We start from the raw sequence: 13531 nt of genomic DNA, 5'->3' as shown, positions 1-13531 counted from the left end.
TTTCTAGTTGCTGGTTAAGGAGAATGCATCTGCCTTGCTCATGTCTTTTGGGCTGTGGATCCAGATGGTTTTGGTGTGTGGAGGGTTGATGAACACATGAAATTCTCTAGAATGATTCCTGTGTGAGGCAAAGTCATCCTGTCTGGGTGGTTTCCTGCTGAGCCCCAGGACACCTGACTCACTGCAGTGGTTTGGTCCCTTGCACTGACTGGGGCCTACCTCAACATGGAATTTTTGCTGATACAATTGATTGTACTCAATCCCGTGGCCACTATTAGCAGGTAGAAACACGATTTTAGTTGTTTTCCATGGGAACTAGATTGTGGAAGAATTTATGGAGCATTTTGTGGGTTTTTTTTCATGGTTTGCATTTTGAACCACTGTCTGTAATCTTACAGGATGGCAGCATAAATGACTGGGTATGCGACAGGTTTGCACAATAAGGAATTTACAACCAGTACAGTTTTTCCCTGGTTACTTTAGGGAGGAAAAACATGTGGTTTTACTTGTGAAACCAAACAAGTGCTCTCCATAACTGTGGCAGCACGTGCCTGGTGTGTGGTCAGTGGCTCTGCTGCACCTGTACTTGGTGTAGAAGTTGGGATTGAATTCATGCCTTACAAGAACTCTCTCTGCTCTGGGTGTCCAATGCTGAGCCCTGCTTTGTTCAATTGCTGGTGTTACCTCAGAGCTCCCATTCTGTCAGGAGCTAACGGGGAAGCTTTTGCACAGACAGCTGCATATAAATGGATTTGCACTGGGTTAATGGGAATGCCTCCCTTCCAGTCTGCAGCCTGTGAAAGGGGCATCCTTGGTCTACCCTAAATGGCTGAAGCTCTGCAAAAGAGAAAGAAAACACGCAGATACCTTTTCTACTTCTGTCCTTCAGTCCTGTGGCTACTGCATGACTCAAGAAGAAGGAGTTTGCTCCAGTGAACCAAAGCCTAGTCAAGACATCTTCAATCCTGTTTGTACAGAGAGGTTTCTACTGTTGGCTCTTCCATGCTTTCCCAAACCTCATTTCTTTAAAAGAGGGATTTTTCCTCATTACTTAACATTCATTTTAAACAAGTATCTTTCCCCCAATGAGGAAGTGCTGCATTGCATTTGTGTCTTAAGATTTTTCATTCAAAAGCCTCATGCAATATTTATACTGCTACAGTTAAAATAAACAACCCCCAGAAGAGGTGCCCTTTGCAGATGGGTCAGCTGCAAACCAGAGGAAGAAGACAGAAGGCAGGGACTCCCTCACCATTGTGTGATGCTGTCAATGGTTTGGATTTGGGGTGGTGTGATCTGTGTCTCCACCTGTTCCAAGAATTTGTTTCCTTTTTGAGGCAAATTTTTTAATGACTTCTGGTTTTTATGTTTCCCCCCCCATGAAATGCGGCTAACCCTTCCCTACTGCACAGGACATGTCATGGGATGGAATCACGGTGTTTGCCACGGTCACAAGGCTGTGCTGGGACCTGCAGTGAAGGACAAACCAGGGATTTCTAAACTAAAAGGATTTGGTGAGTCAGACAGCTCACGGGATAAAGGTGTGGAGGGAACAGGCAAGAGCTTTAGCTGAAGTAAAAGACATTTAAGATCTTCTCAGAATCTGGCCTGGGCAGTCATCAAGAACGTGGGTTTCAGAAGCAGCTGAATCTCGTGAAAATGTTGTTGAATTTGTTCTTGTAGTTTTCCATGCAGGAGGCAGAAGCCTCTCCTTTGCTTTCCTCTTCCTTCCTGTAGTGTTTGCTTATTAACTTTAGTGTTCCTTTGAACCATCAGAGTTTTCTCCTGCTTTTTTCTCAATTTCTTTTCAAGAACATCTCCTCTCTTTCCAGCATTGTTACCCTGCGGCAGCATCCCAGAGCTCTGGTTCCGTTCACACTCCCGTGCGGCTCTTCGCGGTGGCGATGGAAGAGTTTGTAAGAGTTTGCAGGAGTCGTTGCGAGTGACCAACCTCATCCTCACCTCCCCATCCTGCCGGCTTCCAGCAGGGATTGCATTTCACAGAGCGGCTCAGGCTGGAAGGGGCCACAGCGGCTCATCCGGTCCCATCTCCCCGCGCCAGCAGGGCCATCCCCGGGCACAGGGCACGGGATCGCGGTGCGGGAGAGCGCCCGGGCGGGAGCGGGCGCGTTAAACATTCCCCATCGGCTCGGTGACACGGCGGCGCGGGGCGGGGCAGCTCTCGGTGTCCGAGCGGGGGAACCCGGGCGCGGGGCGGTCGGTGTCGGTACGGGGCAGCCGGTGCCGGTCCCGGCGGGGCGCGGTCCCTTTAAGGCCGGGGCGCGTTCCCGGCGCCGCCCGCCCGGGGCGCGGAGTCACGTGGGGCGCGGCGGCCTCGTGACGGGCCGGGAGCGCGCACCGGGGCCGCCGCTCCCCCCCCCCCCCCAACACACACACAGCGGGCCCCTCACGCCGCCGCCCCCACCCCGAGCTCCGGCCCCTCCGAGCTCCGGCCCCCCGGGCGGGACGGGGCGGGCCCCGGGTCCGGGCCGGGCGCCGCTTCCTGGTCGGCCCCGCGGGACGGACGAGGCAGCGCGGGCCCAGCATGGACAGCAAACCGCTGCTGCAGGAGCGGCCCCCCGCCTACAGCCCCGCCGCGCCGGCCGCGCCGGGCTACGACTACGGGCACGGCAACTACGGCGCCATCCCCGCCCCGCAGCCCGGCTTCCAGCCGCCCCCGCCCTACCCCTACCCGGCCGCCGCCGCCGCCCCAGGTGGGTCACGGGCTCGGGGAGGGGACCGCGGGCGGTGGGGGGTCCCCGGTGTGCGGAGCGGGCCCCCTGCCCTTTACCGGGGCGGGAGCGGCTGTGGGGAGCCCCCCCCGCTCCCTGGACTGAGGGGGCGCCCCGGGCCGCGGGATCGGGAGCGGGAACGGGGCTGGAGCGGGGAACTCCCGGGCCGCCCCCGCCCGCCCCAAGGCAGCGCTCGGGGGGAGGCGGCTGCTCCGGGATCCCGGTGCTCCAGAGCGGGATCCAGGTGCTCCAGAGCGGGATCCAGGGGTCCCAGAGCGGGATCCAGGGGTCCCAGAGCGGGATCCAGGTGCTCCAAAGCGGGATCCAGGTGTCCCAAAGCTCCATCTCCCTTTCCCCTCCTCCCCGCGGTGCCGTGTTCTCCCCACAGCCCCGGCCGGGATGGCGGGCATTCCTCACAGCGCGGGTTTCTGCCCCGATGGAACAATGGCAGAGCCGCGGCTGTGCTCGGCACTAACACAGACCCCAAAGTTGTTCTTTGCCTGCGCTTCGCTGTGCTCTGGTTAATGTTTGTTCTTTTCTGATACACTTCAGTAGTCTGAGAGAGACTTAGGCAGGTGAGGAGATGCAATACTTTGGTTAACTGAATTAATACTAACATCTGCCGAAGAAAGGAGTCACCTCTCAGGAAAGAGCAATGCTTCAAAAGTTGTAAAAGTTACACGGCACACACAGACCCCCGTCTTTGAGTTGAACCTTGAGGCTATAGATCTTCCTATTGATAACTTGAAGCTTGTTTTCCTGCAATACAGGTATTAGTGGTTATTTTATTTTTGAATAGTGAGGTTGCCAGATTTCACAGATGGATAACTGGATAGAAGAAAGTCTGAGAACTTGGGAAATAAACTCAGAATGGATTATAATTGAACAAACTGTGAAAGCTGTGCCTTGATGACACTGCGTACAATTAACCATCCCTTTCAAAAGCTTTTTAAAATTGCAATTTAAAGTTTTTAATGTTAATAAAGCAGTTAAAGACTTCTCTCTTCTATCTACAGCTGTTGAAATTACCCATTATTTTGCTAAGAGCATGGACTTTTTGAAAGTTGAGGTTTTTTTCCTGTGCTATCTCTTTCTACTTGCATCTTATTACTCCTACCTTGCTCTTCAGTTAGAAACTTAGTATATGGAATTTAAGCTTGGAACTAGAGGAAGATTTATTGTGTTTCAAATCGTCTGCTGGAGTGGGATGTTCTTGATACAGAACATCCAGAAGTGAAAGCTATGGTCATTGTTTAAACAGTTTTTCCTGGTGCTCAGCACTGAAACAAAATCTCAGAGTTAATTATTAGCTCAGTGTCCTTTTGGGATGGTTAAATTGATACTTGGGTTTATGAAGTGCCTTTGCTATTGGATGTGCCAGGTGTTCCAGTTCTGACTTTGATAGAGCTTCAGGTGCTTAATCAAGACTACATTCCCCTTTATTGTTTTCATGTTCTGTTGTCCTACTTGTAAATTATCGTTGTTCTTCGTGCCTTGTGTGTGGTGGTTGAGGGTTTTTTTCTCATTTCAGGGTATGCTGTTCCTCCACCGACATCGCAGCCAAACTATTCGAGCACGTACACCATCATCCAGCAGCCTGCCACCACCACTTCTGTAGTAGTAGTTGGCGGCTGTCCTGCCTGCAGGTAAAACGGCTCTTGAGGAATTAAACTCATTCTTGGCTTTTGTTATTTAACATAGAGGTATTCATATGGTTCCTTGGTTTTCAATAGCTTTTCTTTGTGTGTGTGTGTAACAATTAACTGAAAAGGCACTAAGATCTAGGAGAGGAATGCTTGGGTTTGTGTGGTGTGAGCTTGTCCTGGTGGGCTTGTGACACCTGCTGTGAGCAATACAAGACATTTGAAACAGGAATCTATTCTTTAAGTTGGAGGAAAATCTTTAAGTGATGCCTTTAATGAAATGGCACTTCAGCAATAGATGTAACAGGTCAGTTCTGGGGGGAAGGCATGACAGGAAGTCCTTTCTGATGTGTTTATGCCTGGTGATGGTGAGTAGCGTGATTTTATTGTGAAACTTTGTAATCCTTGCCCATAGTCACTTCTGGTTTTCTGGCAGTACTGTGGAAGAACTTCTGCTTTTGTGGTGTGTGTTCCCATTCCCAATCCAAACTGTGCAAAACCAGGTAGGGTACTTGTCAGTATTGGCTGAAAACATTTGTGGCTTAAAGCTTTAAAAGGTCTCTAAAAGTCCTTTAACCGCAGAAGAAGAGAGAAATTGATAGACCACACCAAGACTGTCAGTCTGCTGCAGTGGTGAAAACCAGAAAAAGTGGTTAGCTGTTACATGGAACTGCAGCAAGAGGACAACTTCTCCCTTGGAGATCACAGCCATTAGATAGGAAGGAGGCACTCAGTTTCCTCAGCAGTGCTCTAAGTCAGCTGTAGCCCCTTTCACTTCTCAGTTCTTCTCTTCTTGGGATATTGGGCCGTGGCTGAGGGCAGAGGGATTGCTGCTCTGCCTGGCCAGCTGTGACTCAAGTGCAGGCTCATTCCCCTCTGTTAAAGTGTACAGGAATTACCCTTGGGGTGTCTTGCAAGGAGGCACTTGGTACTCTGCAGGTCCGAGCCCTTCCTTCCCTCTCAGAACGTGTAGGAAACAGACCTGCCTGAGCAACTGAAGTGACCCCAGTTTGGTGTGTGATGGATGTGACAGAGATGTCATATGGCAGAGGCTATAGCCCAGGTGTTAAAGTTGGTGTTTGTCTGAGAGTCAATACCTGCTTCAAAGGTGGATTCAAATGAGAAGTATCCTGTGGTGTTATGTAAAAACAGGTGCCTGTTGAAATGCCACTAGTTAAGGCTGAAAAACCTGTACCAGCTGGAGCTATTGATCTAGAAGGGGTGTTTTAAACAGTGGGGAAAGCAAGTGCTGAGCTGTTCAGAGGATGTGGTAGATCCTGCCACCTGAGTGGTTGTACCAACATGCTGATGCTGTAGCTCAGCCAGAGGACAGGGCAGATGTTGTGTGTGGCTTGGAGAAGGGCAGGCAGTGAACTTACAGAGCCTTTCTGCTCTGACAGCAGGGCAGCTCAAAGTGTTCGCTGGGGAGGTGCTCTTGGAAATAGCTTAAAAGGGGTAGGCCCTTGTTGCTGTTATTTTTTCTTTTTCTGGAAGTTCACAGAATGAGTTGGAAAGGACCCATCAGGATCATCTAGTCCACCTCCTGGCCCTGTACAGGACACTGCAAGAATCCCACCATGTGCGTGAGAGTGTTGTCCAAACACTTCTTGAATTCAGACAGGCTTGAGGCTTCTGGGATGGTCTAGGAAAGACTTTTGAAACAATCATTTCCACATATAATATATAACTTTAGCCAAATTTTTGAAAATGAGAAGTCTGTTGTTAGTTGTTTTTAAGTGATCTCACTTGAAGAGCTTTCTTAAGTCATCAGGTATGCCCAGCTGGAAGTACCCATTGTGGACTCTTTCCTAAAGCAAAATACTCTCCACAAAATCCTGGTTTACTCTTGGATCCTCAGTTTCTGTTTTAGGCTTTGAAAAAAAAAATTGTGAGGAGAACTGTGAAATATCCTGGATCAGGGAATCCCAAGGGTGAGTAACTGTATCTAGTAATGGTGTAACAGGGTAACTCCTTCACCCTGTTACCATGTTAGTTCCTAATTCTCCTTAGAACAGGAGTCTAGTATCAAGGTAGGAGGGAGAAATCTCAGGTTGCTGTTTTTTTGAATAGTCATGGAATTAATAGTGTGTATTACTTGAGGAGAAACGTCAGGGAGGCTTGGTGAAAAGCATAATATTGGAAATATTCATGGGAGCCTGAAGGGACAAGGTTCATATTCTGGAAGGTTACACTGGCTGCTACTTTTAGAGAAAAAACTCAATCCTCTTCGACTTTACAAGACCTTTAAACAGTTCTAGTTTACTTCCATGTCCTGGAAACCTATTTTATGACAAATGCAATGTGCAGCTACACTCTGAATACTGCTCTGAACAGAAAAGTTGTTGAAGGGATATTGAAAAATTTTAAAAGCTATTAATGCTACCTAAAATACTCTGTTATTAAACTATCAGATCAGTTGTCCCATTGCTTTCCTGATTTGATGGTGCACCATCGTTAGAGAAGTCCATCTGCTTTAGATCACCAGGAAGGGCCTTGTGTGTGGCTGTGGAATGATGTAACTGATGGAGTGACCATCAAGAGGATTTCTGCCATCAGAAATACAAAGCACTCTGTTGCACTATGGGATGTATTCATGTTGCTGATTGAAATCAAAACCATTTCCGACTTAAAATAAAATATATGGTGTTGAGGAGAAATACTCAGTATTGGTCAGTTGTTTGAATTGGTGTCTATTTTACTGGAGTCATGAGGGATCTTGGGGTTAATAAGCTGGCTTGAGTACAGTCGATCTTTAGGTTTTTATGGTATTTAGTCATTAAAAGTTCAAAGTATCTCCAGAAGTAGCCTCTCTGAAGTTGCTAATGTGCCTGTGGTGACTGGTAATTACATTCCTGCCCTTCTCCCTCTGAAGCTCTGCTGCCATCTGAGGGATGACTCTCCTGTCTCATAAGCTGTGCCTCTTGCTTAGAGCTGTTCCTTACATCGAGCTCATTAATCCCTGCTCAGTGTTGCTTTCTAGTTACAGACTTCAGTTTTAATGTGTTCCATCCTTCCTTGCACTCTCAGAATGTTCTTGGTGGTTCTAGTCCAGTTGTCTCGGTGTGTGTTCTTCTCCCAGCCCTGATGTACAGAGAGTTAAAATGACTTGCACAATCTTGTCAGCTTTATGGCTTCTAGTTGACATTTAAGGTTTGGCCAAGTCTTGCTTTTAAACTATTTTATGTTCCCGAGTACACATTGAGTTATTACAGGCACTGACTTTAGTGGAATTATCTTTTTAGCTTGGAGAATGCAGCCTGGCTGCTTTACTTCTGGTCACTTTCATTTTCTTTTTCTCTGTCTTCTGTTGTTAGCGATAACTGACTGCTCAGGAATGTTTGCTTTCCTGTTATTTAACAGAAGAAAGTTCCTTTTAAAACCTGTAAAAACATTCTCTTGATCTGATGACTGCAAAGGCAAGTTCCTTCAAAATCTGGGAGAGAGCTTGTGATGGGCCCTGTTGAGTTTTTATTTTCCTGTTCAACCATATTCAGTTGCTTGGCTGAAAGGGAAAGGACCTCATCCTACCGCAGCTTTCACCTCTGACAGCTACAGTGCATCTGCTGGACCACCATTGTGGTGGCTCTGAGATTATGCCAACACTGAAGCTTCTTCCTGAACTGGAAGATGAGACAAGTTTAATTAAAACTGTATTCATTCTGAGATGTCTTATAGCCAGTTCTTACAGTTCTCCCTGCCACAGGTGTGGTTTTGGTTTGTTGTTGTGGTGAGTTTTTTAATTTATTGGGGTTTTTTTTTGACTTGACAAAGTTGTAACTTCTCAGGTTTGGCTTGAAATTTTGTTTTTGTCAATTAGATGTGTGTCTCCTGAGGGAATAGACTCTAGAAAAATTGCACTTAGGTGATCAAGTCTTTCCAAATTTCAGTTTTCTGCTCTTCCATGATTTCTGTCACAAATGCTGTGTGGGCTTTGATAAAAAGCTGCTCAGTATACAGGCTTTCTATAGTTACTCACAACTATATTTAAACTTCATGTAAATATTCTTAATATAATTTAATAATATTCACTGGTTAAATATGCAAAGAATTTTAAAAAGGCAACAGAAAAACAGCTGTTTAGAGAGCATGTCTGATAGTGTGAGCAAACCTGAGGATTTCTGGTTCCCAGCAGCAAGCTGGAGATTCTTTTGGACCTTGTGAGTGAAGAAAACTTTGCAATACCTTTTTGAGAGTGCTGTGAAAGAGGACAGGGAAGAAGAAAGCCTTGATCCAGCAGACTTGGGCAGATGCCAGGAGAGCCATTTGGAATTCCTGACTGGGAGACCTGGGACCTTTCCCAGCTCCAGAGCAGCTGCTGAGCAGGAAGCTGCTCGCTGAGCCCTGCAGAGAGGAGGGATAAGCCTCTAGCAGGGTCCCAAATGAGAACAGCACTGCTCTGGTCTGGCTGCTTCTGAGGGGTTTTGTTCCACTGGTCTGACCTGATTTGCAGACAATAATCAAAACACATTAATCTCATAAAGTCTCATTTCTTAGAAAAATAAGGCACAGCAGGAATGTATTCCCTAATGGGACTGCATAAAAATGATAATCTGCTCTCTAATGCCTGGTCTGTCACTGGCCCTGAATTGCAGCAATTTCTTTTCTTAGAGTCACCATTTGTCTTGAAGAATACTTGTCTGATAGTTAGGATGTTATTGTAGCAATGAGTTGTTCTGGAGGCAGGAGGGAGCTGCCCTTGTTTGTTGGTCACCACAGCAGTACTGAGTGGGCTGTGTGTGCAGACAAGGGAGGAAAAACCCCAGCAGGGCTCAGTGCGTCCACCCCACAGAGAGCTCTGACTGCTGTGCTCAGCCTCCTTTGCCAGGCTGGGCTGTTGGTGTGAAGCTTTGAGGCTCCTGTCCTGATTAGACTTGGAATTAAAGCAGCAGTGCTTCTGCAGCAGGGAGGGCTGGGGGTTTGGGGGCATTTCAGGAAAGACAAACAGCTACATACAGGCTGTCCCAATTGCCAGGACTCCTCTGCTTCTGCAGCCAGGCCTCTGTATAGGAAATGAGGCCTAAAGCATAAGGAAATTCAGATAAATCTGTAAATACTGTTGTGCCTCTTACTTGGAAGTGATTTTTAAGGATAATTGCATTTACATATATGTACATCTCGTGCTGAGGTGGGCAAGTCAATGGCTTCGTAGAGATTTGGGCTGCTTGTTGTGGATATGGATCAACAACCATTCAAGATGCCATCGAGCTGAGGCTGGAGGAGCTGATACCCCTCTTCACAGAAATTAAAACTGTAAACATCCAGTGCTTGCTCAGTAGTTCCACATGTAATTGTCAGTTCTTTTTCTTCTGCAGCTGCAGGTGAGATTTAAACATTTTGAACATAGCTGCTGCTGTTGCATTAGCCAGGAGATGATAAAGAATCTCTGGCTGTTTTTTTGTTTTTATGTTCAAAATTAAAGATTTAGCATGTAGCTGCCACAGTCCATGCTTGTCCCTCGTCTGATGTTTCCATTCAAATCTAAACTTTGAAACTCAACCAACCTCTGTGGCAGAAGATGGATATGATTTGAAAATTCCATGTGGTTGGTCTATGTGAAGGAAGGCAGTTTTCTAAAGTGCAATTTCTTCTCATGTCTTGCAGAGTTTGTGGTACAATGAGCCTGTCTCTGATTACCTGGGGTGACCCTTTAAATGTGTTTGTAAGGTCTAAAAATGCTGATAAGCCCACATTTAAATGCTGTGATGTAGTGATAAGTCTAAAAATGCACATGCTAAATTGGACCAATGCTGTGTTCACAGATCTCATTACTGGCCCTCTCATCCTGAGCATTTGACTTAAGATCTCAGTGTTCTAACTTTGAAAAAGGGGGTTATCAGAAAAACAGTTTGGTTTTAAGTACTTGTCAATGGGCATAATTGACCTTACTTATGGAGTTGGCAGCTGCAGTTGTAGCTTAAATGCAAAATGCTGCTTGCAGTATAAATAAACTTTTCCACTTTATTTTTAGAGTGGGAGTGGTGCAGTTATAATCAGCTTTTATGTGGTTTGTGCTGTAGAAGAAAATTTATGCTTGGTTATGTTAGTGAATCCACAGTTTGAATATGGAGGCTCTAATTACTCCACATTTCAGGTAAGATATACAAGCAAAAAATATTCATAGTCTCCCGTATAAAAAGCTTTTTTTTTTTTTAATTTTTAAATTTAGTAACTGGCTAAGCAGTGGTTGGGTAAGTGTTCATCTAAAATTAGGTGCTGACATAAATCAGGAGAAGCCAAGAAGTGTTTGTGTGGCTAATGCTGTAATCACACAGACGTGATAGGAGCTCAAACAACAGGTATGGTGTGGAGGTCACGCAGGCACAGCCTGGGTGAGTGTCCCCTGGAGCTGCCTTGCTCTGCTGCTGGCCCTGTGCTTCTCCAGTGCTCACCCAGCAGTGCTCCCTGTGCCTCTCCAGGCTTTGCCCTGGAGCTGCTGTTGAATATGGATGGCAATTCTTTAATTTTTAGTTTTAATTTAACTTGGCATTTTTGCACTACCACAAAACACTTTGGAGTAGCTCCATTTAGGGGGAAAGGAGCTTAAAAGAAATTCTGTTTGAAGTGTCAAGGACATGTGCTAACCAATGGGCTTGGGCCCTGCAGGCTGATGAAGAGGGGTGTTTGGAATGGGTTGGGCTGTGCTCATCACTGTTGGGGCTGAGCAGCAGTACCCTGACTGATCCCTGTGTGTTTGATTTGTGTGTTTATTCTTTCAGGTCACATCAGTAGACTGCTTGTACTCTTAACTAAGTACACTGGCTTGTCACAAATGTAGGTTTCAGGGCAGGAACTGAATATGGAATTATTAAGAGACAAGAAGATTTCAAAACAGTAACGAAGCAGGAGTTGGATGGGAAGTGCAGGAGGGAACTGCTCAGTGCGTGTGAAAGGAAGAGAAGGCATTAAGTGCAACAGCAGAGCAGGAAAGGAAATACAGCAGCTGTAATGTGCTGTGTACTGTACTCGGTGTGCATTTTCCAAATAATGTTATTTGTGATGTCACTGAAATGCCTGAAAAGGGGCTTTGCCTCTCTTGGGTGGATCTGCAATGTGAAAACTGAATCTTGCATTACTCAGAAAACTCTAGAGTGTGCCTGAGCCTCTCCATACATCCAGTGTGTTACTGTGGACAGGGGAAAAGGAGAGGCCTCACCTCCTGAGCTTGTGCTGCTGGTTTCTGTTTGGTCTCAGGTGGTCAGCATTTTGTGCATTTCCCCGGTGCAAATAGCCAAATTCAGCTGCTTCATCCAGACCTGACAGTTCTGGCTGAACACTGCAGTGTCCTTTTTGCCCCTGTATCTGTAACTGGTCTGGTCCCAATGGTCCTGAATTTCTTTGCATTCCAGCTCTAGTAGCAGAGTGTTCTCAGGAGATGGCACTTCCCCAAGCTCCAGCTCTCAGGGCAGGCGCTTTGTTTTGCTACAACAATGCAAGATTACTCTTGAATATCTGTGTGCCCAGAGAGATTACAGCAGTGAGAGATGAGCTCTGCAGAAGTGTTCTGCTCCAAGACACACTCCTCAGGATTTCAGATCCGACCCTTTTCCCCAGAGCTGGACCATGTTGTAGAGTGAGTTTCAGTAGTGCAGGTACTACTGTTCTCTCCCCATGAGCCCAAAGCACTTGAGGAGAGCCTCCTGTTTTTCTTCTCGGGTGACTCCTGAGTTTGTGGGAGTAGCCACAATGCCCAGCACAGCCTGCAAAACCCTGAGCTGTGGGACACTTGTGTGCTGAGACTCGAATCTGTGTGGTGATACAAACTGTCTGCATTTTTTAGTTGCCTTAAAAGAGTGTTATCTGATGACATGAAGTGATAAAGCTACTGCTGGGATCAATGGTAACCTGACAGTTCCTTTATTTTATACCAGATATAGAGTTAACTTGTATCTCTGGAAACAGAAATAAAGTGCATTAAAGAGAGAGAAAGCTTAAGGGGAACACACACTTGTGTAAGCAGCAGAATATCAAGAACACTTGGAAAAGCCTTTGGCTTCTGCTGATGGGCGAGGGGAAGGGAAGGGAAATGGTTCCCAAGTTTAATCAAGTTGCAACGTTTCAGGCAGTTGTTGTAAGGAAATGGTCTCTTGAGCCTGTGCCTTCCTTCCCTGGCTCTATTTACCCATCCCAGAGCTTGTTCCTGACTGCTCACAGGGAAACAGCAGCTTGTTGGCCTTGGCACCCTGTCACAGCCTGCACTTCAGGGTCACTCAGCTCTGTTTGCCTTGACTTTCACTGTACCAGGAGGATACATCTTGTTCAAGTGTTTTGCTGAACTCCAAATCTTGACTATTTAATGTAACTGCACAAATTTCTGAAGTCTGAATCTCTGGTTTAGTGTCTGTCTTCATTTTGGGGGATGCTCAGATACAGCACTTCAGAAAGGAGTCAGGGACTGAAATGGAGGTAAATTTCTGCTGTCATAGGACTGTGCTGAAACAAAATTTCCATGTGGTCATGGACCTGGGAGTCAGCTGGAGCCAGGTGACATCAATAATTAGTTCCTCTACAGTTGTAAAGGGAAATTAGTTTTGAGAAGCAGAAATTAGGAACAAACCCTTGTACTTTATCTTGCTGTATAAAATGGTGTGGTTTCTCGTGACTGCCAAAGCACTGAGTGGTGACGTGGGGACAAACCTGGTGCGTGTCCTTGACTGAGTCTGTTTTCCCTTTTTGCAGGGTCGGTGTGTTGGAGGACACCTTCACCTGTCTTGGTGTTTTGTGTGCCATTGTATTCTTTCCAATTGGGATTCTGTTCTGCCTTGCACTGAGGCAGAGAAGATGCCCTAACTGTGGGGCAGCTTTTGGCTGAGGGGCTGAACGTGGACGTGCTTACAGAAGCTACAACTGTTAGCATACTCTTTCTAATGTAAATGTCATGTACAATCATTTTATTTGCTTCAGACCTGTTTTGTAAAGTGTGAAGGAATTTAGTCTCTTGCATGTAATTTAAACTTAATCTTTTATGAGCATGTGCATTGCAAAACATGAAAACCTGACTTGTTTTCCATGTTTAGTGGCACCTGTTGAAAACTAAATAAAACTGCTTTTCCTTTTGCAATCCTCAACTTGTGGCTGGATTATTAAATATGTTACTGACACGTCTGATACTGTGTAGTCTGAAAGCAGAGTAGTAATCCTAGCTACAATAAAGAGTAA

General features: G+C 46.3%; 1 protein-coding gene across 1 annotated transcript; it reads left to right on the top strand.

The window, feature by feature from the left end:
• Positions 1-2405: 2405 nt before the first annotated feature.
• On the top strand, positions 2406-13440 carry BRI3 (brain protein I3). Its single transcript, XM_083872685.1, has 3 exons — positions 2406-2714; positions 4264-4378; positions 13052-13440. The coding sequence occupies exons 1-3, from the start codon at positions 2546-2548 to the stop codon at positions 13182-13184; spliced, it is 417 nt and encodes a 138-aa protein (XP_083728811.1). The 5' UTR covers positions 2406-2545; the 3' UTR covers positions 13185-13440.
• Positions 13441-13531: the final 91 nt, after the last annotated feature.

The sequence above is a fragment of the Zosterops lateralis genome (genome assembly GCF_965231275.1).
Source record: "Zosterops lateralis genome assembly, chromosome: 15".
In the NCBI taxonomy this organism is placed as follows: domain Eukaryota; kingdom Metazoa; phylum Chordata; class Aves; order Passeriformes; family Zosteropidae; genus Zosterops; species Zosterops lateralis.
The sequence above is the reverse complement of the archived record's forward strand: the minus strand, read 5'-3'. Positions and strand labels throughout refer to the sequence as shown.

Excerpts from the sequence above, each read along its gene's own strand:
- BRI3 (XM_083872685.1), top strand. The coding sequence starts at position 2,546 with ATGGACAGCAAACCGCTGCTGCAGGAGCGGCCCCCCGCCTACAGCCCC. Across the intron at positions 2,715-4,263 it reads GGCCGCCGCCGCCGCCCCAG|GGTATGCTGTTCCTCCACCG; the intron begins GTGGGTCACGGG and ends TTCTCATTTCAG. Across the intron at positions 4,379-13,051 it reads GGCGGCTGTCCTGCCTGCAG|GGTCGGTGTGTTGGAGGACA; the intron begins GTAAAACGGCTC and ends CCCTTTTTGCAG.